Genomic DNA, 25893 nt, shown 5'->3' on the forward strand with positions numbered 1-25893 from the left:
TGACCTGGGATGGTGGTGAACAGCTGTTGTGAGTACTCTAATGCATATTTACCTCCACCACCAAAGGTGGATGGAGGTTATGTTTTCACCCTTGTCTGTCTGTCTGTTTGTCTGTTTGTGCGTTTGTGAACAAAATATCTCAAAAGGTTGTGGACTGATTCGGGCGAAATTTGGCAGAGATCTCACGTATGTGACAAGGACGAAATGATTCGATTTTGGTGAAGATCCGGATTCGGATCCGGCTACGAGAATTTCTGAAGCGATTCTTCACCATTGGGAGATTGTGCCAAAAACTATACATAGCAGGATATCTCAAAGTTATGGATGGATTTGGACGAAACTTGTTGGACAGGTGTGTGTGACGAGGAAAAATCGATTCAATTTTGGTGAAGATCCAGAGCCGGATCCAGCTAGTCGAATTTTTAAAGTGATTCTTCACCATTGAGTGATATGGGCAACCAGGCAGAGGTATGCTCTCTACTGAGTGCCTTTCTAGTTCATAAATGCTTTGCAAGTTAATATCACAGCACCAATCGTCCTCTGTTTCAAACAGGAAGTTGGCGTACAGGAGGAGACTCTGAGCGTGCAAGGCCAGATGGGGAACAAACACCCCCGTGGGAGCGACACGGTCAACATTCTCGGCATCAACCTAACAGCATGGTGACTCCAAACATCTCTCCCCTGTTCCGATATCACTTTCTAATTTTATCTTAGAGCTTTGTTTGGTTTTGAAAGAATAGAAAGGCATAATCATAGTTGCCAACTGCACCGTGCTTTTGGCGGTAGTCTACTGCTTTTGGCGTTGGTCCACTGCTTTTGGCGTTGGTCCACTGCTTTTGGCGTTGGTCCACTGCTTTTGGCGTTGGTCCACTGCTTTTGGCGTTGGTCCACTGCTTTTGGCGGTGGTCTACTGCTTTTGGCATTGGTCTACTGCTTTTGACATTGCTCTACTGCTTATGGCGGTAGTCTACTGCTTTTGGCGGTAGTCTACTGCTTTTGGCTGTAGTCTAATGCTTTTGGCGTTGGTCTACTGATTCTGGCGTTGGGCTACTGCTTTTGGCGTTGGGCTACTGCTTTTGGCGGTAGTCTACTGCTTTTGGCATTGGTCTACTGCTTTTGGCATTGGTCTACTGCTTTTGGCAGTAGTCTACTGCTTTTGGCATTGGTCTACTGATTTTGGTGTTGGGCTACTGCTTTTGGCGGTAGTCTACTGCTTTTGGCATTGGTCTTTTTTTTTTTTCTTTCTTTTTTTTCTTTTTTTTTTTGTATACAAGATCGAGGCTCGTGAAAGAGCGAACATTAATCACACAGAAAGACAAACCGACACATAAAACATATAACATAGGGAGCGGTAGACAAGATGGGGAGAGAGGGGGAAGGACACAAACACAACATTTGAGAGCAGGGACCGAGAGACATGGAGACATCGAGAGATCTGAGAGAGGGCGAGGGCTTTGGGGGGGGGGGGGGGCGTGGGAAGGGGGCGGTGGGAGAGGTATAAAACATATGGACACTGCCAGGACTTCCAGGAAAGAAGTTGGAATTTAAAACAAGGTGGATCTGGGGTGAATTAGCGGGGGTAGAAAAGATCAAGGTTTTGGATGGGGGAAGATAAGAGATGGTGGTGGACAGCTGTTTTAAAGACCTGGAGGGAGGAGTGGGATTGAAGGGAGTGAGGGAGTTTGTTCCAGAGGCGGGAGAAAAGAGGAATGAAAGAGTGAAGGTGAGCAGAGAGCCGAGATTTCGGCAGTTTAACCATCAGAGGGTTGCTGGCAGATCTTGTGCGACCTGTAGGAATATTTGGGGGACAGAGCACAGAGAGAGCTGGGGGTGCAAGGCCGGAGAGGAGTCGGTAGAAGACAGAAAGACCACCTACCTGCCTGCGGTGAGTGAGTGAAAGGCCCTCAGAGATAGCTTCATCGCGGGAGATTCCAATAATTCTGAAAGCTTTGGTTTCAACAGCGTGAAGCCGAGCTAGGTGTGAGGCAGGAGCACCGGCCCATAGGGGAGAACAGTATTCCATTGAGCTGCGGATGAAAGCCTTGTATGTGGTGAGGAGCTCAGGTGTGCCGAGGAAGGACTTCGCACGACGGAGGATGCCCAGTCGGCGACTGGCTTTGGAGGCCAGCTTGGAAATGTGGTTTTCCCAAGAAAGATCATGGCAGATAGTGAGACCCAAAATCTTGAGCGACAGAACTTCTTGGAGAGGATTGTTGAGAAAGTAGATGGGAGGGTTGTCCAGTCGATCTTTTCGGAGAGACATAGTAAGAGTGTGAGATTTGTCAGGATTGAAAGACATGTTCCACTTGTTTGACCAGTCTGTGATTTTGTCCAGGTCTTCAGAGAGTGAGGAGGCAGCAGACTGCCGATCTGAGGGAAGAGGAATGGAGCGGCAGAGAGTGGAGTCATCAGCAAAGAGATAGAGAGGATTTTCGAGAGAGTCAGAGAGATCATTGATGAAGACCAGAAAAAGCACGGGGCCCAGAACACTGCCTTGGGGAACTCCAGCCTGAACAGGAAGAGGAGATGAGAGAAACCCATTCAGGGCCACACGTTGACGACGACTAGAGAGGAAGTCCGCCAGCCATGCGTGGAGATTTCCATGGATACCAAAGGAGGAGAGTTTGGTGAGCAGAGCGGGGTGCCAGACTGTGTCGAAGGCACGTGATATGTCGAGGGAGACAGCTCTAATTTCCTGTTTGGCATTGAGGACCTCCATCCATTGTTGAGACAGCAGAAGCAGCATGTCCAGAGTAGAGTGACCTGGTCTGAAACCAAATTGATGATCGGAGATCAAGCCATTGGAGAAGAGGAAAGATTTCATATCCGAAGCAATGATGGATTCCATGACTTTGCTGATAATTGGGAGAAGGCTGATTGGTCTGTAGTTGCTAGGATCTGTTTTTGCACCTTTTTTGTGCAAAGCGGTGATGTTGGCTGATTTCCAAGCAGATGGCAGTTGACCTTGAGCAAAAGAGAGGGTGAAGAGAACAGAGAGAGGGTGAGATAGAGCAGCAGAGCAGGATTTTAGGACCCGTGGGCTGATGCCGTCGGGTCCAGTTGCAGAATCAGAGTCGAGGGTTGACAGAAACTTTTCCACCTTGTCAGAAGGAAAGGACACGGAGTCCAGGAGCAGCAGGGTACGACTGGGTATGGTGGGTACAGAGAGGGATGGGTTTGGGACACAAGATTTAGAGGCAAACACAGAGTTGAGGCATTCAGCTTTTTCACGTGCGGAGTCAGCTGTGTAGCCGTTTGAGGTAAGGGAGGGGATGGAGGGGGAACAAACACCAGAAACGGATTTGACCAGACGCCACCAGGATTTGGAAGAGGGAGACAGATAAGAGAGTTCGGTCTTGAGAACGGAGAGATATTGTTTCCTGGCTCTCCTGAGGGTGGACACACACTTGTTTCGGGCTTTGTGAAAGGAAATGAGATTTCCTTCCGTTGGATTTGCTTTCCAGGAGACGAAGGCAAGTTGTTTCTGGGCAACAGCCTCACCACAAGATTCCGTGTACCATGGACGGGAGGAAGGGTATGACAACTGAAGACGAGATGGGATAAATCTGTGCATGAGAGAGAGCAATTTACTTTGGAAGAATTCCCAGGATGAGTTGATGTCAGAGGTGGTAGAGATGGGAGACCAGTCCAGATGATTGATGGCTGCTTGAAGACCGTGCCAGTTGGCCTGAGTGAAATGCCAGACTCGTCTACGCTGAGCAGGCTCCCTGAGGATGGTCAGAGAGATGTCCACTTTAACAAGGACATGATCAGATGATCCGATCGGAGCAGAAGAAGAGCAGCAGACATTTTCAGGGAAGTTAGTCATAACCAAGTCCAGAAGAGAAGATGTTCCGTTGACTGAGATCCGGGTCGGGAAATTGACAGATTGTGTCAGTCCCAGTGAGTCGCAGAAGTCCTTTGCTGAGGAGCCATGGCTGGTGAGAGAGGTACCCACACCCAGCCAACTGGCATGATGACAGTTGAAATCACCACATATGAGGAAGAGAGAGTTGGGATGAGTAGATAGAAGTTGGTCCATATCATCAGACAGCGAGATGTAGATGGAGTCATCACTGTTTGGTGGACGGTACAACACACATATGAACAAGAGGTGGGAGCGAAGGGGAAGCCGTAGCCAGAGGTATTCCTGGGGGTGAGGTGGAGAGAGTGCAGTGCAGGGCGAGTGAGGAAGAGAGTTTTTGATAAAGATAGCAACCCCGCCTCCAGGACGAGGCTCAGGTCTATCATACCGGAGGAGGGAGTAGCCCGGGAGAGATACTATGGAATCAGAGACATCATAAAGGAGGAAAGTTTCTGTTAAGCAGATCACGTCTGGTTTGACAGAAGCAACCTGTATGGAGAGATCAGTTAAGTTTGAACGAAGGCCCCGGATGTTTGAGGTCCATACCGTTAATGAAGAGGAAGGGGGAGCATCAGATACAGAACAGGGGGGAGGAGGGGTAGGGTAAGATGTGGAAGAGGTGGAAGAGGTAGGGAGAGCTGTTGAAGGTGTGTCAGAGATTTCAGAATAGCTCGGAGAAAGGGAAGGATGGGGCGGACAAAAGGTTTGATGGTGATTGGGTGAGCCACAATGAGGTGTTATTTGAGGAGGGGGAAGAGCGAGGCAGAAGGTTGGGGGAGATGGAGGTGAGAGTTTGAAGGGGGAAGAAGCGGGGAGGACGCTTTGAGGAGGGGGAGTGAGAGGGGGGAAATTGAGAAGCAATGAGGGTGGGGAGATTTGAAGGGGAGGGGTGAGGGGGGAGTTTGGGAGGGAAGGGACAAGGGGAGGGATTTGAAAGGGATGGGATATGGGGGAGATTTGGAGGGGAGGGGTGAGGCAGGAGTCTAGGAGGGGAGGGGCGAGGGGGCGTCTTGGCGGGGAGGGGTGAGGGGGTAGTTTAGGAGGGAGGGGGCAAGGGGGGAGATTTGAAAGGGATGGGTGATGGGGAAGATTTGGAGGGGAGGGGTGATGGGGAAGATTTGGAGGGGAGGGGTTATGGGGAAGATTTGGAGGGGAGGGGTGAGATTGGATTTTTGAAAGTGTACGATTTATGGGAAACGAACATTTATTGCAAAATGAGTTTCTTGTGACCTTCGAGTTAAAAATACGTTTAAGGACGCTGGATGGAGGATGGAGTGCAGGAGAGTTTAGGGAATGTAGAAAAAAGGCACTATAGGAGATGGATATATTTTTTTGGATGAATTGATTTGGTGAGCAAGTCGAAAGCAGCCTTTTAAAGAAGAAAAAGGTGTTATAAAATATGACGGAATACATAACTTGAGGGTAAAGTGTAAACATTGAAGGTTAATGAGTGAAAACTATCTGGGGAAATGGGGGAGAAACACGTGGTCGAAGAACGAACGAACGAATAAGAATGAATAAACGAATGAGAACAGAGAAGGAAAGTTTTTTTTTAGTTTTTTTAGTTTTTTTTTTTTTTATGAGTTGAGATTTACACAAGGAAGTAGGCTATGGGTGAAAAGACTGGGAATACAGAGAACGAAAGTTATTGGATCACAAACGACGGACCGCTGAGAAAAACAAAGCCTCAAGGTTGTACAGTGCACACTGTACAAGGCCTCAAGACACGACACGAATTAACACGATTTTCAATACAGGTATGAAAGATTTGCACCGAAAAATCTTCGTCGGGACACAATATACGTACAACACCATAAATAAATACAGTTTTAACGAAAATACAAATGGGAACAATCACTTAACTTCGATTTCAAATCGTTCGCGACGCGGCAAAGGCCTTGCTCGCGACACGGCAAACAGACGATCAATTTATGAAAGATAAACACCGAGAAACAACCAAAGTTGCACACAATAACTTCACACACCGAAAGATAAATACAGGTTCGACAAAATACAATTGTGAACAGACTTAACTTCGAAAAACGTGGAGACCGTGTGGAGCTTCGAAAATCCCTGCCGCCGTCTCCAAGATCTCGCGAGATCTCCGATCTGCGATGGTCTGCTGCTTTTGGCATTGGTCTACTGCTTTTGGCGGTAGTCTACTGCTTTTGGTGTTGGTCTACTGCTTTTGGCATTAGTCTACTGCTTTTGGCAGTGGTCTACTGCTGTTGGAGGTAGTCCACTGCTTTTGGTGTTGGTCTACTGCTTTTGGCGGTCGTCTACTGCTTTTGGCAGTAGTCCACTGCTTTGGCGGTAATTTACCGCTTTTTGTAAGCTGGAATAGCTTACCACTTTTGTTGCCCAATTCAACAAGCGTTACGCCTAGGTCCCCCGTCGGTGAAGTGATGAGTTGACAAAGTGGAAGACGCAAGGTGGCCATCTTGGATTTTGACATGGCGACCCAATTTTCAATAGCGTTCTTCCTTATGCCTAGATACACCCACACACCAGATTAGAAGTTGGTACTTCGCTTATTTTTCAAGATATTCCGCTCACAAGGTTCAGACATACATGGCGGCGGCCATCTTGGATTTTGACGTGGCGACCCAATTTTCAATAGCGTTCTTCCTTATGCGTAGATACACCCACAAACCAGATTAGAAGTTAGTAGTTTGTTTATTTTTCAAGATATTTCGCTCACAAGGTTCAGACATATATATGGTGGCGGCCATCTTGAATTTTGACGTGGCGACCCAATTTTCAATAGCGTTCTTCCTTATGCCTAGATACACCCACACACCAGATTAGAAGTTAGTAGTTCATTTATTTTTCAAGATATTCTGCTCACAAGGTTCAGACATACATGACAGTGGCCATCTTGGATTTTGACGTGGCGACCTAATTTTCAATAAGGTTCTTCCATATGCCTAGTTGTACCCACCCACCAAATTAGAATTCGGTCCTTCGCTTACGCACGTACGCACGTCCGCACGGTCGGACGGACATATATATGGTGGCGGCCATATTGGATTTTGACGTGGCGACCAAATTTTCAATAGCGTTCTTCCTCATGCCTAGATACACCCACACACCAGATTAGAAGTTAGTAGTTCATTTATTTTTCAAGATATTCCACTCAAGGTTCAGACATACATGGCGGTGGCCATCTTGGATTTTGACGTGGCGACCTAATTTCAATAGGGTTCTTCCATATGCCTAGTTGCACCCACACACCAAATTAGAATTTTGTCCTTCGCTCACGGATGGACGGACGCACACACGGACAGGGGGGAAAACCATAGTCCCCCTTTCGCTCCGCGGTGCGACGGGGGACAACAACAACAACAGGCATGTTAAGGCCATTTTCCCTGCTAGAACGGGGGTTAGCCTTGCGGTCCCCATGACGATCTTCGCCATTTTGCCATATTTTCTGCATCTCCCTTTGTTAACCCCCTTGCCCGCATTTCTTCTTCCTTTCTGTTGCCCAATAATAGCAAAAATACCACTTTTACAAAATAATGTCTCTTCAAAGTTTTTGATTCATCGTGATATTGTGACGAGGTTTCTATCAGTCTTCAGGTATGAATTTGTTCGGAAAACATAATAATTCAGCTTTAATTTTGCATAAAGGAGTTTCTTAGAATGTACAAATTTCTGGTTAAGAATATAAAATTTCTCTACCTGGGGAGGGGGGATACCGTCGTCAAACCCTTCCCGCCCTCCCCTCGGTTGCTTCGCTCCCTCGCACCACGGATCCTTTCCATCCTACCGCTTTTTTATGTCGATGTTGGCAACTATGTATAATGAGGCATATATTGCTGGTGCTACTACTACTAAGACCTTCTTCTTCTTCTTCTTTAATGGCCACAATTGGTTCCACTTTCTTATGGGATCAGCGCACAGCAAAGTTTTTGCACGTTTTTCATAAACCGGCGAGCCAGGCCTGACGTTCGACTGATGGTGTCGGAATTTGTAATTTGTACAGGGTGCCGGCAACAATTCCACTACTTTGTGAAGGTTAAAACTACAACATTTCTCTGGTGAACCGTTGGATCTTTAGCGTCCACCAACCGTCCAGCCAGCAGATGGGACGGCCCACACATTGATGAATTGCCGTGCCTGTGAAACACCAGGATGACAGTTTATAGCTCGGCCGAGATTCAAACCCAGGCTAGACAGCTTAGAGTGTCTCCATACTTCTCGTTAGGCCATCCTGCCAGCATCAGGCAGATATTGTTTATTAGGAGGGTGTTTGAATAGGTCATTAAATAATGAAGCATTTTATGTTTTGTCACATGTTTGGCAATTTGACCACATTCCAGGTGCCAAACTACATTTCTTTTATTTTTTACGTTTTTTTTTTGTCGACTAGATTTGTAAAATTGGTGTTGCAACGAGAGGAATTTACTGTTTCGTTAAATATTTTCTCCCCCCAGGCCCAAGTGACCAAATCTAGCCCATTATTCAGCTCTTCCTTGGATGATGAACCAGTCAATCCTTCTGGGAGTTCTTCAAATAAAGTGCAAGTGCAGTTGCCCACCGAAAGATGCACTCCTCGTGGCTGCGACCAGGATGGGTGCACCGGTGTACTTCCTGCCAGTGAAAAAGCTGCCCGAAGGCAGCCTCAAGTGCCATTGCTCCTGGAATCCTCTCGTGCTCACCTGAGGTCGAGGTTCAGAGGCCAGGTGAGTTTTTCTTTTCTCTCCGTGATAGGTTGTCATTACATTTCTTTGTCCATCACAATTTGCTAAAGTCGAATGTGAATCCAGCTCACTTGTCTGCCGACTTCCATTCAAATACGTGATTATTTCGGCCTTTTCCTTTTATACTGTACGTCACCTTTTTCTTCTGCCCGCCTGTTTGTCACTGGTCTGCTTTCTTTTACCATTCCTTCCACAAACTGGGATATCTGTATTAAGTAAATATAAGCAATTTCCAAATGAAGACAGTTAGTAGCATTTCTACTCCTACCTGTCCTCATTTGCCCCCCCTTAAGAACTGGGATTTTTATGGGAGTTTTCATGTTTGGGTCACGGCCCTGAGTTTGGGAACACCTGGGCTAATGTGTACATAAGACAGGTGGTACAATCGAGTACGAGATACCACATTCAAATTGATATTGCTAGGGCGGTCTCGTCAGCCAATCGAGGGCCTAATCACACCTTTACCTACCTCAATTTGGTTCATCCAGGGTCGATTGAGCGACACGCCAGATTCCTCCTCCTCACCGCACCACTCAAAATGGTGACTAGAGCTGTTTGTCGCACAGCTTTCTGCACTTCCGGTGTTAGATATAAGGTGAACTATTTAGTTATCATTTATTTTATCGATTCCACTTCTGGCCTGTTTATGCAACTCCATGCAGCGTCATTTGTTGCAGTTGCCCTCTGTTGGTTAATTGGACCATATGAGAATGGATGGATGATGTGGCACGTGGTTCCAAGTCGCGATACCTCTCACCCCTTCACTTCCCCTCACACAGCTGAATCAGGTGGAGTCAAGGTCTGATCCAGATTCGGATCGAGGAGCCATGCAGCACGTGGAGGACATGTTGAGTCGGCTCAAGGTTTGCCACCTGCAACTTCTACTTGTCTGCATTTGCCTTATTGGCTTCCATCTACCTATCCGTTTATGCTTCATGTCTGTCTGTCTTTATTCTGCTGCCGATTCCTCTCTACTGTCGGTGTTGGCCTCTTTCACTCTCTCATTTCATTTGGCTCCTGACATTGCTGGTGACACAACAAGCATAAATACAGCTTTTTGGTGCGTGGAAAAGGGGACAGCATCCGTAGGGATGGCGAAAGTTTGAAATTTTATTTTGTTGGACAGGGAGGACGGAGGTCTACGATGCTAAATTATATGTATTTGGAGCCAAATTATTTTATTTCTTTCCTTTTCTCATATTCGTGGCCAAAAACGTGACTTTTATTTTGGTGACATTAGAAAGCTGACGTGACACTGCCCCGAAAATTCAGATTAAAATCTGTACCAAGTTTCATGGTTTGGGGAAGCAAGGGTAAAGTTTTGACTCTGTATACAATTCCTTTGCACTGCGTATTATTGTGTTAAACTGACAATCTTTGGGTCGTGCATGTGCAGGGCCGCACCCCACTCTCTGAGAGCAGTGTCGCTGCGTTCTTGGAGGTGGTTGGTCGTGTGGTAACGAGCAAGGCTCAGATGGAGGAGCTGGTTAAATCGATGCTGGAGCATGGTATGATTGATCGTGCTTTTGCGCACAGCATGGCACATCTGTGTCGAGAGCTCTCGGGCATGGTGACGTCTGATGGAACGCGCTTTCGTAAACTGCTCCTTGATCAGCTTCAGGTGAGTGTTTCCTTCTGCAGCTCGAAAGTTGATTGTCAATAGGATAGTGACTTGTATGGCTAATTATAATTGCAAGTTGACCGAAGTAGAAATTCAAGCCATATTCAAGGTTATAAAACTATGGAATTTTTATTATCATGCCACCAACCCCACTCACCCCTCCCCATGCGTTACAGACAGAATATGGGAAGCGGGATGCCACACAGCATTCAAATGTGGAACGCTGGCTTGGCTTTGTAACGCTGTTGAGCGAGGTGTTTGGTGCAATGCGAAGCAGTGATGGAGAACCTTTTCAAGTTCTCATCTTGCCCATATACACTTGTCTGCAAGAGGCATGTCACTCTTTATCTATCTTCTATCTGCTATATTATATATATATAAAAGAAAGTGTTTGTTTGTTTGTCTGCACGTGCTAATCTCCTGAACGGTGAAAGATAGGAGGAAACCTCTAAAACAAAAAATGTCTGGACGGGCCCCGGGAAGGTTATAGGCTAGGTGGCGAGGCCCCCTCGGCTGGCCTGGGCCCATTTCGCAATTAAAAGCTGAGCTGAATTATAGTAGTCAATCTTCTATGGCCGCGAGTAAAAGCTGAATTATAGTAGTAAGACCGTAGTAGTGTAATAATGTTGCTTCTGGGACACCTCCGTTTAACATGGGAAATCCCTATCTAATGTCATTTACCCCCTTGTCTTTTTCAAAAATCATAAACACCTCTATTTCTCCCACCCTCATCTTTATGAACCTTTTGTCTGTAGTACCTATCCTTAATGTTGTTCATTAGACCACTCAAACACTACAAATATTTGTTTTCTCTTATAGACCTATCATCCTTCTTCTACATATCATCTGGCAGATTAATCTTTGACCCACTCAAACATTGACCCATTCACTTCCATATTAATTCTTTCCCTCCCTCATTGCCCCTAAACACCTATATTTCTCTCACCCTGTTCTTTACGAACCTTCTAACCTTTTGACATGTTATCCTTATTCATTAGACCACTTAAACACCTGTGATCCTTCTGACCTCATGGACCTTTTAACCTTTTACTCTTAATATCATCTGGTGAATATAACCCACTCAAACAACGACCCTACAAATATTTGTTTATGCGTGGGAAATAATTTAATTCTCCTACAACTCTCTTCACCATCTAATATATTAACAAAAAATATGTTTGAGTTTGGTTCTTTATTAAGATATTTTAACTGAGCTAAGATAAAATGGTAAACCTCCCTCAATGTTCTTGCTTGAGCGCCTCCAGTGCCACATACCATTTTTAAATTAAAGTATATATTTTCCTGACAACCATCAAAGTTTTCCGACCACTCAAAAATATTTCCATCTTTTTTACCCAATTCACCGGTATTTAAATTAATTCTCTTATTTGTTTTGTGAACTTTTTTACCAGTTGCCTTTTCAATTATACCTATTTGATATTTTTCACATTCATTATGTTTTCCATTTATATACCAAGGTTGATTACACCTCCACTCTTTAGTCTGGTTGATACTTGGTTCTATCATTTATATAATAGTAAAAAAGGCGGCGGTAGCCCGTTAAAATCCCCAACCCCCCCCCCCCCTTTTTAACTTATCACTTATATATATCTTATCACTTATATATATCTTATCACTTATGTATATCTTATCACTTATATATATCTTATCACTTATATATATATATCTTATCACTTATATACTTATATAACCATAAGGGAGACTATCAATTCCATTTTCTAAAATAAACCTCTTATTATCAAAAGCCCCCAATGCTTTCTTATTTATCTCTTCTGAATATAATTGATGTTTATAACTTCTTATTCCATTAATCTTTCTAAACTCTTCTTTCTTTGTTGTTAAACAGTTATAATAATCCTTAAAGTTTATTGTTTCTTTAATAACATTTTTCTTTACACCTTTTAACTTCTTATCAGTCTTTTCAACGTTATTCACAATGTATTTATAAGCATAAGCCTTTGACCTCAATCCCACAAATTCACTCATAACATTTCCTCCTAATTCATCCTTGAACTTTCCAATCACCTTTTTATTTTTAGAAGAGAACAACTCACTCTCTGGACTGTAATTACTCGTGTCATAGATATTAATGTCTCTTTTCATGTCTGAATAAACATCGTTGGTATTAATTTTCAAAATAAAACTATCTGTATCCATATAAAGTAGATTAACATCATTTTGATATTTCTTCCTCAAGTTATTATAAAAGTAATCATACATTAATGACTTTGATAAATCAAGAATTGTTGTTCCAATATAAATAGGTTTGTTCATTTCAATACTCTCTTTAATCAAATGGATCGCACAAAAGTTCTCAGTAAAGACCTCAGCTCGAGTAAAACTCGGTCTATTAATTAATTTTGATGCTTGTTCCCAAGATGTTGATAGTCTGATATTTTGTCTTTTCCTCACATTCTCCATAGTCTTACCAAAGACCGCATTATTCATCAATTTATAAAAGTCTTTCTCAAAATCTGTTTTTGACTCTGTTCTTCTTTGTGTATTAAAATCAATGTACCCCTTTAACCAATGACTTTGATTGAACTTTAGAACCCTATGGATCTTCTCTACTCTTAGACCTTTTGATAAATATTGTCGCAAATTTCTTTGGTGTAGAACATAATTTTTCTTGTTATATAATGTAGTAAGTAATTTTTCTGTTGATTCACCTATATCAAACGATCGTTGATAATCACTCAACCATTCTTTCTTTGGACTTGCTTTCTCACAAGCAAATGGGAGATCTTTGTGTAGGTTATGGAGTTCCTCTGGATATTTTAAATCAATTTCAAAATAATAACCAACTTTTTCTTCATCCAATTCTTTTTGTGTAGAGATACATACATCTTGTAAAACGTTTTTGTAGTCTTTTTCCTTTACCCATCTAAGTTTTCCATAAGGAAGAGCCTGAGACATTGCCCAGCCATACAGGTTGTTCGCGTCATAGTACATCAAGTAAGAACTCTCTTTCGTTGGATCATAATTTGGAAGATATTTGTTATTTGCTTTTGCGTATCTACTCGAGCAGACTTGTGAAATTCCACCTCTTTTTGCCTTTTCAATCATCAAAAGCATATCAACATCGGTTATCAAATCCAAATCTTGTTTTGTCATTTTCAACATCGCACTCCAGGCCAATCCAGGTGCTGTGTAGTAGTGAGCAGGATCCAATCCATATCCAGTGCGACAAACAGATCTAAAGGCTTCAAATACATCGGCCAATAAAAGCACATCAGTTTTGAGATACAAATCGTGATACTCGCCAAGATTCTTGATGTTATATTTTTCCCAAACATTTTGTGCGTGTACATAATCTTTATCAGATATATGACTATTATTTAATTTGTTATAGAAATTTTCTTTTGAAGGAAGTTGTGTTTCATTGAATCTCTCAAATGAGTCCATATAGTCATAGGGGTAAATTCCCTTTTGTGTTAGAAAATCTTTATCTAAAAAATACTCTGAAAGACATGGAAACTCTTTTAGATTTTGAACCAAGTTAACCAATGGACTTGCCATGAATTTAAATGTATCAAGAAATCTGATATGAGTAATAGGAGATGTGTGAATTGTTTTTGTGAATGAAATGTATTTCTGATCCGTGTTTGGAATTGCTGAGATACTTCCAGAAGTCTTTGAGAGTTCCTTGATAAATAGATGTGTATCATAATGAGCGTTGTTATGAAGAAAGACAGGAATGAAAGAGGGGAGTTGATAATTAATATTACAACTTTGATGAGCCGGACCTCTATATTTACCAGTGAGATGACAATGGTCTCTAACCTTTAGACCTTTACCAATTTTCTCCTCACAAATATGACAGACATTGTTTTTTATAAATTCCCTTTTTTCTTTACTTGTTAAGGACATTGGTTTATTGGTTTCTCTCATTATCTTGGTTAATCGAACACAGTCTTTTTCTAGTCGTTTCACAAACTCCTCTGGGGTATTTGAGCCTCTATACATCTCTAACTTGTTATATTTATCACCAACGGATGATTTGATATAATAACAAAAACCACAAGGAGTATGTTTTTGATATTTATTTGTGTATGATTCTTTTGGATCTTGAGAAGCAGTATCAATTTTTTCTAAAATACTTTCAAAATCAGCATATATAACAAATGGATGTTTGATCTTTTTATTTTCATCTTTGAATGTGATCTTTGAGCCTTCTTTAGGCATATTGATTACCGTTGATTTATGTTCGCCACAATAATTTGAATGTTTATCTAATCTTTCTTGTGAATTGAAGAAGTTAAGACAACGCAAACAAATATATATTTTATTTGTTCTCTTACAGACTTGTGGTTTTATTAATTTAGCAATATCTTTGATGTATGTATAATGTGAATTTTCGTCTGAATTAAAATATAGAAGATTAATATGAGTTTGTTTACAATTGTCAGAAAGCTTTAAAACCTGAATGTTGTTTGTTTCTGTTAGACCATAAACATTAACTGATAAATTATTCATCTTTTCAAATTTAGGAATATCATTTAAAGTCATCGGAAACTTTAGATCTTTCGTATTTAATGTATTCTCATATTTTTTATAATGAGATACTCTTTCATCATGAAAATGTGGAGGATGTAAGTGTGCTAAAATAGACCAGAGAAAACATTTATTGTCTTTATTTTTGATATTGATAACTGCTTTTCTATTTTTGATAACACTGGGTAAATCAATGTAAGAAGAAGCTTTTAGAGGATCTGATTTAAGAATATGAATGTCTATGTAAATAATTTTTCCTATATTGAATCCACTTCCTACGATTGAATTATCCACATCTTGCTCTTGTTTAATAAGTTCATCATAGACTCCTGATGTTTTAAAATCTTGATATGAAGATATAAAGTGTGGCTCAGTTCTCATGTATGGTGCATCTATAACTCCTTCATCCTTTGTCATTTCTAATTTTACTCCCATATAAAATTTAAGTGGTTTCATTTCCTTTAGTGTTTTTTCAATCAACGTTTGAACAGCAGGTTTAACTATTTCTACAGCATCAACTATAGACTCTGGTTCAGGAGGTTTGAAGTTAAAGACTCTTATTTTAATATGTCCTTTGAATGCTCCATCAGAGTTTTTAGTTGTGATAAAATTTGATAAATGTAGATTTGTTTTAAGATGTATTTTGAAGCCTTTCTTGAGGATATTTTTATTACATGTAGAACAGTGTTTTGTTTCAGGTGGAAGAGGGGAAAGTTTGTTTAAAATGTTGTATGTATGTTTTGCGGTGAGAATATGTTGTTTATAATATTTTACTTCCTTCTCGCAAGTATCACAATAAACCATATTTATAGCGTGAGAAAACGTGGTGTTTTATATATATCACTGTGCTTAAAATAAAACACTTTTGAGCTTTACAGCTCCGTTTTATATATATCGCTGTGCTTAAACTAAAACACTTTTTCACTCAGAATCATCTAAGTCATAACTATCACATGAATACTCAGAATCATACTCAGAGTCATCAATAAAGCTACTCTCATAACTATCATTTGAGCACAAACTATTAGTATCATAACTATCATCTGTGTTCAATGAAATACTATCATCACCATCGTCCAAGTTCAATGAAATACTATCATCACTATCGTCTGAGTTCAATGAAATAGTAAAATCTTCACTGCTGTATTGACTCATATTTAATTAGCAAGAAAAATATTCCCATCAATATCTATATACTTTCTTTCATTAACAGATTCAATCTCTACAATTTTTATATCAAAAGTTATCTTTAAATAATCTCTAACTATCATAGAACGAAATGACATTTCACCAGAAATATTAACATCATTCATTTTACTTAGATCTACACCCTTTGGATTATTAAAGAAAATACAAATGTCTCCTCTAGAATTATTAATGGTCTTATCATTCTTTTTCAAAGTATCGTGGTCAATCACTTTTTCAAGCTTTGAATAAATTGCCAGGAGTAGAGGAGAAACTTTTGTTAGATTTACTTTAATGGATGTCTTTCCAGGTATAGTTAGAGCTCTTCCTTTAAATGAAATAGAGGGGCTCATGTTATTTTCCATAACTGGTTTTACCCAAAAATTTCCATATTTATCTTTGTTCAATTTAACATCTTTGACATATTTTTCTATATCTTCCACCGAAGTAGAGATTGATTGAAATTTGTCTTTTGTGCTTTGAAACATTGTATTTATTAATGAATAAACTTGCGTTTAGTTTAAGTAAAAATTTACCACATAAATATGATAAGTTCTGAAGGATATTTAGAATTTCCAGACTCTCCATATGATAAATTAGAGAATTGTCCGGCTTGTGATAGAGTGGGGCTTAATGATGAGGATTCATATAAACAATGTATTTTCTGTGATTTAATTTTAATTAATGATAATAAGAAATATAAAAAAATATATAACTCTTTTAAATTAGAACCAAAAATGAATTACTTTACAAGATTAATAAGAGAGATGAATGTTAAGTATTGTGATGATAATACACCATTTCTTTCAAGGGAAGAGACTAATTGTATTGAGGAAATGTATAAGGGTTTAATGATATTTATTATTCAAAATAATTTTAATGGAAATGTTAATACAAGATACTATATAAATAAAATAATGGATTATTTTGAAATTAAACCCGAACTCAGGATAAAATATAGAGTTTCTCAAATAGCTCAAAAAAAGTTGGATAACTTGTTTTCCAAATATATAAATGAATGATTTTTTACCCGTTTGGGAAAATAAGATAAAATTTAATAACCATAAAAACATTCCAAATTCATTGAGATGTCTAATAGTTGGTTCAAGCGGATGTGGAAAAACCTGTTTACTTTTAAAGATGCTCCTTGGTTCTAATTTTTTAGATTATGATAATTTAATAATTTTTACAAAGTCAAGTTTTCAACCCGAGTATCAACTACTCTCACAGGGTTTTAATGCGGGTCTTAAAAAGGAAGACATTATCGGTTTATTTAAACTTCAAAACAAACTAAATGATTATAATATTGATGATATAATACAATTATTTTGTGATACACAGAAATCAAAATCGAAACCCATAACTTGTATTCTCAGTGATAATACGGATGATATACCTTCACCTCAAGATTTAGATAAATCAAAAAAGAACCTTGTCATCTTTGATGATTGTGTTAATGAGAGAAACCAAACAGTAATGGATAGCTACTATACAAGAGGGAGACATTCTTCTTGTAATTGTATATATCTTAGTCAATCATATTTTCAACTCCCTCGACGCTCAATAAGAAACAATGCCAATACTTTTATTTTATTTAAGTTAAATTCAATAGATGTAAATAATTTTTGGAGAGATAATTGCTCTACGTTATGTAGTAAAAAAGAATTTGAAAATTATATGAAACACACGATTGGAAAATATAAATATATTGTTGTGAAACAAGATGAGATACTAAATGATATTTTTCAATAAATAAATACAGAAAATGAATACTGAAGAAAGAGAAAGAAAGTTTAAGGAACATCAACAATTAGTTTCAAAAGTTGTTAAACAACAGGAAGAGATAAAGAAGAAACGGAGACAGAAACTAACTGGTGAAGAAGCCTTTGAAAGAAAACAAGAGAAATTCTTTAAACCACTTTTGAAAACTCAACACCCTACAGTTCCCACGGTAGAATTTACTCCGAAAAAACTTCAAATGCTCAAAGATTTTAGTCAGATAACAAAACAAGAACTTGGTGAATTAGAATATGATGACGAGGGATTATTTCGGAAACTTGAGCAGGTAAATCAACCCCCTAATTATGTTGTGGAAGCTCTTCAAAACAATGAATATTCTGCGGGTTCAAAAACCAGAGCAGGTCTCATTCCAACAGAAGAACCAGCAGTGTTTCATCTTGTGGAAGAAAAGGTATTGATATTTAATGATGAATTGATGTTCTTGAGTTCTACTCAACCAAATGTTAAATTAACTCCAAGATTAATGTTTCTTCTAACAAACCCCGGATTCAGCGGTTCAAAATATTTTGAGGAACCACTTGATATGGAAAGAGAGGAAGATAGGGTATATATTGAGTTGTTAAATACACTTGATTATGGAGTTTCTGTTGCTGGTAAAAGTAAGAAGAATGAGAAGGAGAAACATATTATTGATGCTTTAAGTAAGCTTGGTTCGGGTGTTAGTTTTCTTCCAAATGACCCATCACAATTAGTTAATAGGCTATTATTGTTATTAGGTAGTAAGAAGGCTGGAAACAACAATTGTTTTAATGAATCCTCAGCCATTTTAGATCAGTTGATGAACATGAAAATAATTAATAAATGTCAATACAAAGATATTTTATTAGATATTAAATAAGATGAGAAGCACAATTCTTAGTTTTAATTTCACAACGAGCGATTACACAGCTTCATTCCCTTACCCACTACAACTTGACCCCCTTACCTCATATGAGGCATCTTTGTTGTCAATGGAAACTTACAATACCCTTTTTAATATCACAGAGAAAAACAACAAGTTTAGTTATAATCCAGGCACTGCCTACAAAACTATAACTGTTTCACCTGGAGCTTACGAGATTTCTCAAATATCTTCAGAAGTCTCTCGCCTTATGAAAGAAAAAGGTGATGAACCAAAAAATATTGTAATAGATATTCAAACACACACTTCAAAATCAACTATTAAACTGAAAAATAATTATAAAGTTGATTTCACGATTGAAAATTCGTTCAGAGAGCTATTGGGTTTCTCTTCAAAAAAGATTGAAAATAACGGGACGTTTTACAGTGATAATGTTATCCAAATATCCTCCGGTATAAATTCAGTATTAATTCATTGTGATTTGATTGATGGTGCTTATAACGATGGAATAAGAACAAATACAATATTTTCATTCAGTGCATACTCAACCCCGATTGGTTATAAATTTAATATGGAACCAAAAAATCTTGTCTATTTACCTGTGTCAGGAAAAACCATATACAGAGTAAATTTTAGGATAACCGACCAAGATAATCGTATGATATCCTTTAATGATGAAATTATATCCATCAGAATTCACCTACGTGAAGTTTTTCAATAAATAAATAATGGTTATTGTAAGAAAACACGAGTTGGGAAAATATAAAATAATTACAGGGGAGGGCATGTTCCTTTCACCAGACTATACAAGGTATGTGGGTAAAGGATACTATAAACCTAAGAGACAACGGGGTGTGGGTCATCAATTTCGAAATAAAGGAGATGGGATAATTGATACTCTAATGGGTATTGGTTCAACCATTCTTAAACATAAAGACCTAATTGGTTCAACTGCTTCTCTCATGGGAAATGTAGCAGGTGTTGTAAAGAGTATAAAAGATGCTCAAAAGGAGTCCCATAAATTACAAGCAATCAAAGAAATTAAAAAAGGTAAAACTCAACTATCTTCACAAGAACGACAAAAAATCATTAAAATACTTGGGTCAGGGTTTCAACAATTTTAATACTATATAAATACAAGTATGGAAGCGATTGATAGTATCTATGATTTGGATGATACGATTATCATTTCAAACTCTACTAAAAAGGAAGACTATTTTAAGGTAAATGCTATTACAGGAACCGACTGGAATTCAAACGGAACAAAAAGTTTTGAAATAAATAATCAACAAACTTACTTGAATATAGCTGATAGTTTCTTGCTGTGTAAATTTAAATTCACTAAGGCTGCGAATAATACTAATGCTACACTCGTAAATGATTTCTTCTGGAAAATGTTTGACAGTGTTCGCCTGTATATTGGAACACAAGAGGTTGAAGCGGTTGATTATGTCTCTGCTACATCTGAAATGATGAAATTTACACTATATTCGTTTGGTGATAGAATGGGTAAGGGAGCTGTTGAAGGCTTTATTCCTGATATGTCAACGGGAACAAACACAGACCCTGGTTATAGTCAAAGGAAGTCAATGTATAATGATGACGCAAAAGCTGAGAATAGTTTTACCGTAGCAGTACCTCTTAAAGGTATATTTGGATTTTGTGATTATGATAAAGTTTTGTATGGTCTTAAAATTAGATTTCAACTACAAAGGAATGATAATGTAAATAGATTGCTTTTTGGGGATGAAAATGCTTTTGGAGAAAATAATAAATTTGTTATTAATGATTTGTGTTGGTATATCAGTGAATATACTCCTAATCTTAAAACGGAAGAGATGTTAAATAGAAGACTTAACTCAAAGAAACCGCTAAATGTATCATACCTTAAAAGAAGATGTCAACACGTTAAACTGGAACACACTACCTACACTTGGAATTTAGGTGTTCTTCAAGGAAAGCCACGATACCTCTGGCTCATTTTTAAAAAACCAGATGGAGAGGAGGGTACTAATAAGAATAATGCGCTGAGTGATAATGCTAAGGTGAAACAACTTCGGGTTTCTCTTGATGGCACATTTTATCCGCGAGATAGATTGGAAATTGATTGGGAAAAAAATGATTATGCGGAAGCCTACAAGTCCTACCAAAAAGTGTGTGAAAGTAATGGTAATAATGATCCTATTTTGGATATGGTTGCATTTAAAGGTTTATATACAATCTACGCAATTGACCTGAGTTCTCAAAAGGAAACTATAAAGTCTAATCGAGTGGATACTTCTCTATACATTGAAAGAGGGGAGAATGAAGAAGTTGATGCTTATTGTTTGCTTTTGGAGGAAACAGAATTACAGATTAATACAGATAATGGTGTTATGATTAATATCACATAGGTTTTTTCTCATAAATAAATGGTTGGGGTATATGTTAATCAAATCAATCTTAATAAATTAACATCTTGTATTCAAAATCAAAAGCCTTGTATTATTAATGTTAATACAATTCAAAGAAAAGGAGCTGTAAGAATTGATGTTTTACTCACACACACACAAGTAAAAACACTAAATGATGTTGGATCACTTAAAATTAAAATGACGAAACCTATGTTAAAGAAATATTCAATAGACGAGTCAAGAGGAGGATTTCTCCCGTTTCTAATTCCTTTATTTGCTGGTTTAAGTGCGGCGGGAGCATTGACTGGTGGTATTTCAGCAGCGGTAAAAACTGCTAACGAAAGGAAGGCACAACTAAAAGCTCAAAAAGAATTGGAAAGACATAACAAGGAGTTGGAGAAACAAATTAGTGGAAGTGGTGTAATTGTAGATTTTGCTCAAAAACTTGAAAGTCTACCTGATAAAGCTAGATTGTTGGTTGGTGATATGCTTTCCTCTATCGCTCAAGCGGGTGTTAAACTAACTAAACGGGGTAATGGATTGTATCTTTCTCATAAATAAATGGATAAATGGTTTAAACAATTTGGAAAGAATACAACGTCAAATATAGAACTAGCCAAGTATTGTAAAACACTAAAAATTGATAATGTGGTAATCTGTATGAGAGATGAATTAATACATATAAATAAGAATACAAAGAATATTATTATGAATTTAGACACACAGAATGGTTCTCATTGGGTTTGTATTCATAATAGTCAGGATAAATATTATTTTGATAGTTATGGTATGCCACCACCTGTTGAAGTAATACAATTCTTACAGAATGGTGTTTATCAAACATTCCAAGTTCAAGAAATTAATTCTAAATGTTGTGGCCAATTATGTTTATATGTATTATTTCAACTCAACAATAATGAAAATTTTTATGATATCATTTTTTATCTAATATAAATGACCTATGTTGGAAAAGATGGTTCTATCTTTGGAAAATCCTCTCAGGATATTGATTTATCAAATTATTATACAAAGGCACAGGCTGAACGACAAAAATATAGTGTAAGTAAAAATATTAATATGAAGAATACTTATAAATTAATCAATTATCCAAACCCTACAGATGCGAATGACTTGATTAGATTCAGTGATTTATCACAATATATATCTTTAAAGAAAACAGCACGTTTTGTGAAACAAGTAAAATTTACAACCACAACACCTGGTTATACTGACCATACACCTTTCCTCATTGAATTTAACTACCTGCTTACAATTAAATTTTATAAAGAAGGACATTTAGTTAATATGCGAATTAATAAATGGGGGTATGATATGCCTGATTTAGGGTATAATTGGTCTTTTTCAATAAACATAGAAGACCTACATGATTTAAATCAGTCTCGTAAAGAAGAATATTATCCACTTGGTGAAGATAAGGATTTATGTGGAAGTACAATTAGTAAACAACAAATACGTGATTTTAAGAAAATAAAAATATATGATAGTATAGCGATGGTTCGCATGACAAAGAAGGAAGGTAATGAGATAAGGATAGAAAGCCGAGGAATACAAACCGATTTGGTAGTGGGAAGATGGGGTGGTATTACCTGTCATAATATTAATCTCACATATATTTCTGATACATAAATGGCAGGAAGAAGACTACAAGAGAATTATAATTTTTGTATTCAAGGATACCTACAAGAAAAGGGTGCTCGGTATTACATACCTTATGATTTGGAGCATATACATGGGAATTTTGTCATAAAAAACTGGCCTTATACTGATATTGTTAAACCCACAAATAGAGACTTGTTTAAAATATTAAATAAAAATGAACTTCTCAAAGTTATGAAATATAAAACTCTTTTAGAAATCGTCAACAAATCTTATTGGTATCCTATTATGAGAAAAATAATTATAGATACAAGAATATCTCAAAATCCAGATGAGTATATGTATAATATTCTTTGGGGTTCAAACTCAAGGGTAGCAAGGGATGAGGAAGGAGTTGAAGAAGAGAAGGAGGAAAGAGAGAAAAAGGAGAAGGAGGAAAGGGAGAGGGAGGAGAAGGAGGAGAGGGAGAAAAAGGAGGAGAAGGAGGAGAGGGAGAAAAAGGAGAAGGAGGAAAGGGAGAAAAGGGAGAAGGAGGAAAGGGAGAAAAGGGAGAAAAAGGAGAAGGAGGAGAGGGAGAAAATGGAGGAGGAGGAGAGGGAGCAAAGAGAGAGGGAGGAAAAATATAAAAAGATGGAAATCAGTGAGATTCATAAAAGATTGAGTGTATTAAAGCAAATAAATCAATCTCAACGCACCGAAGAGGAAATTAAAGAATTAACAACTCTTATGAAGATAATGGTTTGAAAAATAAGAACGTCAATGTCTTCAATTTCAGGGAGGAGATTTAAACGAGAAAGTGGTGAAGAAGAAGAAGAAGAAGAAGGAAAAGATTATGTGATTGATGATGTTGGTGTCATTGACTTTAGTTAGTTTTTATTTGTAAATAAATGGAGGAGAGAGTGAAGGCATTCCTTAGGATTCTTTATGTTTTAAAAATAAAGATTGAAATGTATATGTTGAAAACCAAAAAGGTTTTGATACTCTGTCGGAATTTTTCTGATAAATAAATATGAGTTATTGTCTCAAATGTAAAAAGAAAACTAAATCTAAAAATATCTCTTATGTTAAAGCTAAAAATAATAGAGTTTATCAAAAAGGAATATGTCAAGTATGTGGCTCTAAAAAGTGCCAATTCATCTCTCCTAAAAGAGGAGGAGACATACAAAAGTTTCTGTCAGGAAGTAAATTTACAACAACTGGAATTCCAGGGGAATTACACCTTCCAGGGTATTCTTTCTGTGGTCCAGGAACAAACTTGGATAAAAGATTAGATGAGGCTGACAATCCTAAACCTTGGTCTAAACCTACAAATAGGGTTGACGAAGTGTGTATGAAGCATGATATTGCTTATGGGAAAACCACTACGTTGACTGAAAAACATAAAGCCGACAGCGAAATGTTGTATAATTTGTCTTTGATACAAAATCCAACGTTGAGAGAGAAAGTTGATAGGTTTATTGTGAGAAATTTGATAAATGCTAAATTGAAACTTGGTCTTGGTTATTCCTCAAAAAACTATTAGGCTCTAATGATGCCATCAAGACTGAGGAGCTTTTGGCTGAAGAATTACACAAACCTATAATCACAAAGTTTAAAAGAAGGAAGGTTTATTCTAAATACACTGACCACATATGGTCCGCTGATTTAATTGAATTGAATAATGACAGGGGATACAGGTATGCTTTAACCGTTATTGATTTGAGGAGTAGATTTGCCTGGGTTGTCACTTTAAAAAATAAAAGGGGTGATACTTTAATGTTAGCCTTTAAGCTAATATTTGATCGGGATAAAAGGAAACCAAAGAAGTTATGGACTGATGAGGGAACAGAGTTCTATAACAAAATATTCATGAAATTTCTTAAGGGGAAGGGTATTAAATTATACAGCACCTTTAATGAAGGAAAGGCAGTTGTTATTGAGCGTTTTAATCGTACTTTAAAAGAGAAATTATATAAAAAATTCACACAACTCGGTTCTCAAAAATGGGTGTATTTAATTCAGGATATTGTAGATAATTACAATAATACAGTTCATTCATCAACACAATCAAAACCATCAGAAACATTTACAAAATTAGAATATGAAAAGGAGATTAATTTGAGAAAGCCCAAGTTTAAAGTTGGTGATATTGTAAGAATATACAAATGGAAAAGTCATTTTGAGAAAGGTTATACACAAAAATGGACTCGTGAATTATTTAAAATCATTGATGTAATGGATACAGTCCCTTGGACCTACAAATTATATGATTTAAATGGAGAAGAAATCTTGGGTTCATTTTACTCACAAGAATTACAAAAAACACAAGTAAGCAGATAATACCCTTGAAAATAATAAATAAATAAATAAAATGTAATGGGGATACGTTTTTAAATCTGTGAACCCCAAACACAGAATCCCACAACTTTTTAGTTGGGGCTTAACTTTTGTGTGTGTATAATGGGGATACGTTTTTAAATCTGTGAACCCCAAACACAGAATCCCACAACTTTTTAGTTGGGGCTTAACTTTTGTGTGTGTATAATGGGGATACGTTTTTAAATCTGTGAACCCCAAACACAGAATCCCACAACTTTTTAGTTGGGGCTTAACTTTTGTGTGTGTATAATGGGGATACGTTTTTAAATCTGTGAACCCCAAACACAGAATCCCACAACTTTTTAGTTGGGGCTTAACTTTTGTGTGTGTATAATGGGGATACGTTTTTAAATCTGTGAACCCCAAACACAGAATCCCACAACTTTTTAGTTGGGGCTTAACTTTTGTGTGTGTGTGTATGTGCGAGTGAGTCATAATAATATACAAACCCTAACCCAACCCAAGCCCTAACCCAACCCCATCCCTAACCCAAACCCATCCCTAACCCAACCCATCCCTAACCCAACCCCATCCCTAACCCAACCCCATCCCTAACCCAACCCCATCCCTAACCCAACCCCATCCCTAACCCAACCCCATCCCTAACCCAACCCCAACCCTAACCCAACCCCATCCCTAACCCAACCCCATCCCTAACCCAACCCATCCCTAACCCTCACATTCAAAATCCCAACCCTAACCCAATCCCATCCCTAACCCAACCCCAACCCTAACCCTCACATTCAAAATCCCAACCCTAACCCAACCCATCCCTAACCCAACCCCATCCCTAACCCAACCCCATCCCTAACCCAACCCCAACCCTAACCCTCACATTCAAAATCCCAACCCTAACCCAACCCCATCCCTAACCCTCACATTCAAAATCCCACCCAAACCCTAACATAATCTTTCTTTTCTTCTTTTTTAAATACGTATTTCTTTTTTTTTTTTTCCTCTTCCTCCAATTCTGTCTTTCAAGGCTTTTAAGTTTG

At 38.2% G+C, this 25893-nt stretch overlaps 1 protein-coding gene across 2 annotated transcripts in view; it reads left to right on the forward strand.

Annotated features, from left to right (window-relative positions):
* CTIF (cap binding complex dependent translation initiation factor) overlaps positions 1-25893 on the forward strand; it is a 79954-nt gene that overhangs the window by 45643 nt on the left and 8418 nt on the right. For both annotated transcript variants that reach the window (XM_078786742.1, XM_078786743.1), the window contains 5 exons: positions 554-660; positions 8302-8550; positions 9348-9431; positions 9965-10189; positions 10366-10521. In XM_078786742.1, coding sequence (XP_078642868.1) covers positions 554-660; positions 8302-8550; positions 9348-9431; positions 9965-10189; positions 10366-10521 — 821 coding nt within the window. The remainder of the gene's footprint in view (positions 1-553; positions 661-8301; positions 8551-9347; positions 9432-9964; positions 10190-10365; positions 10522-25893) is intronic.

The sequence above is a fragment of the Myxine glutinosa genome, chromosome 11, assembly GCF_964187855.1.
Source record: "Myxine glutinosa chromosome 11, kmMyxGlut1.1, whole genome shotgun sequence".
NCBI lineage: Eukaryota > Metazoa > Chordata > Myxini > Myxiniformes > Myxinidae > Myxine > Myxine glutinosa.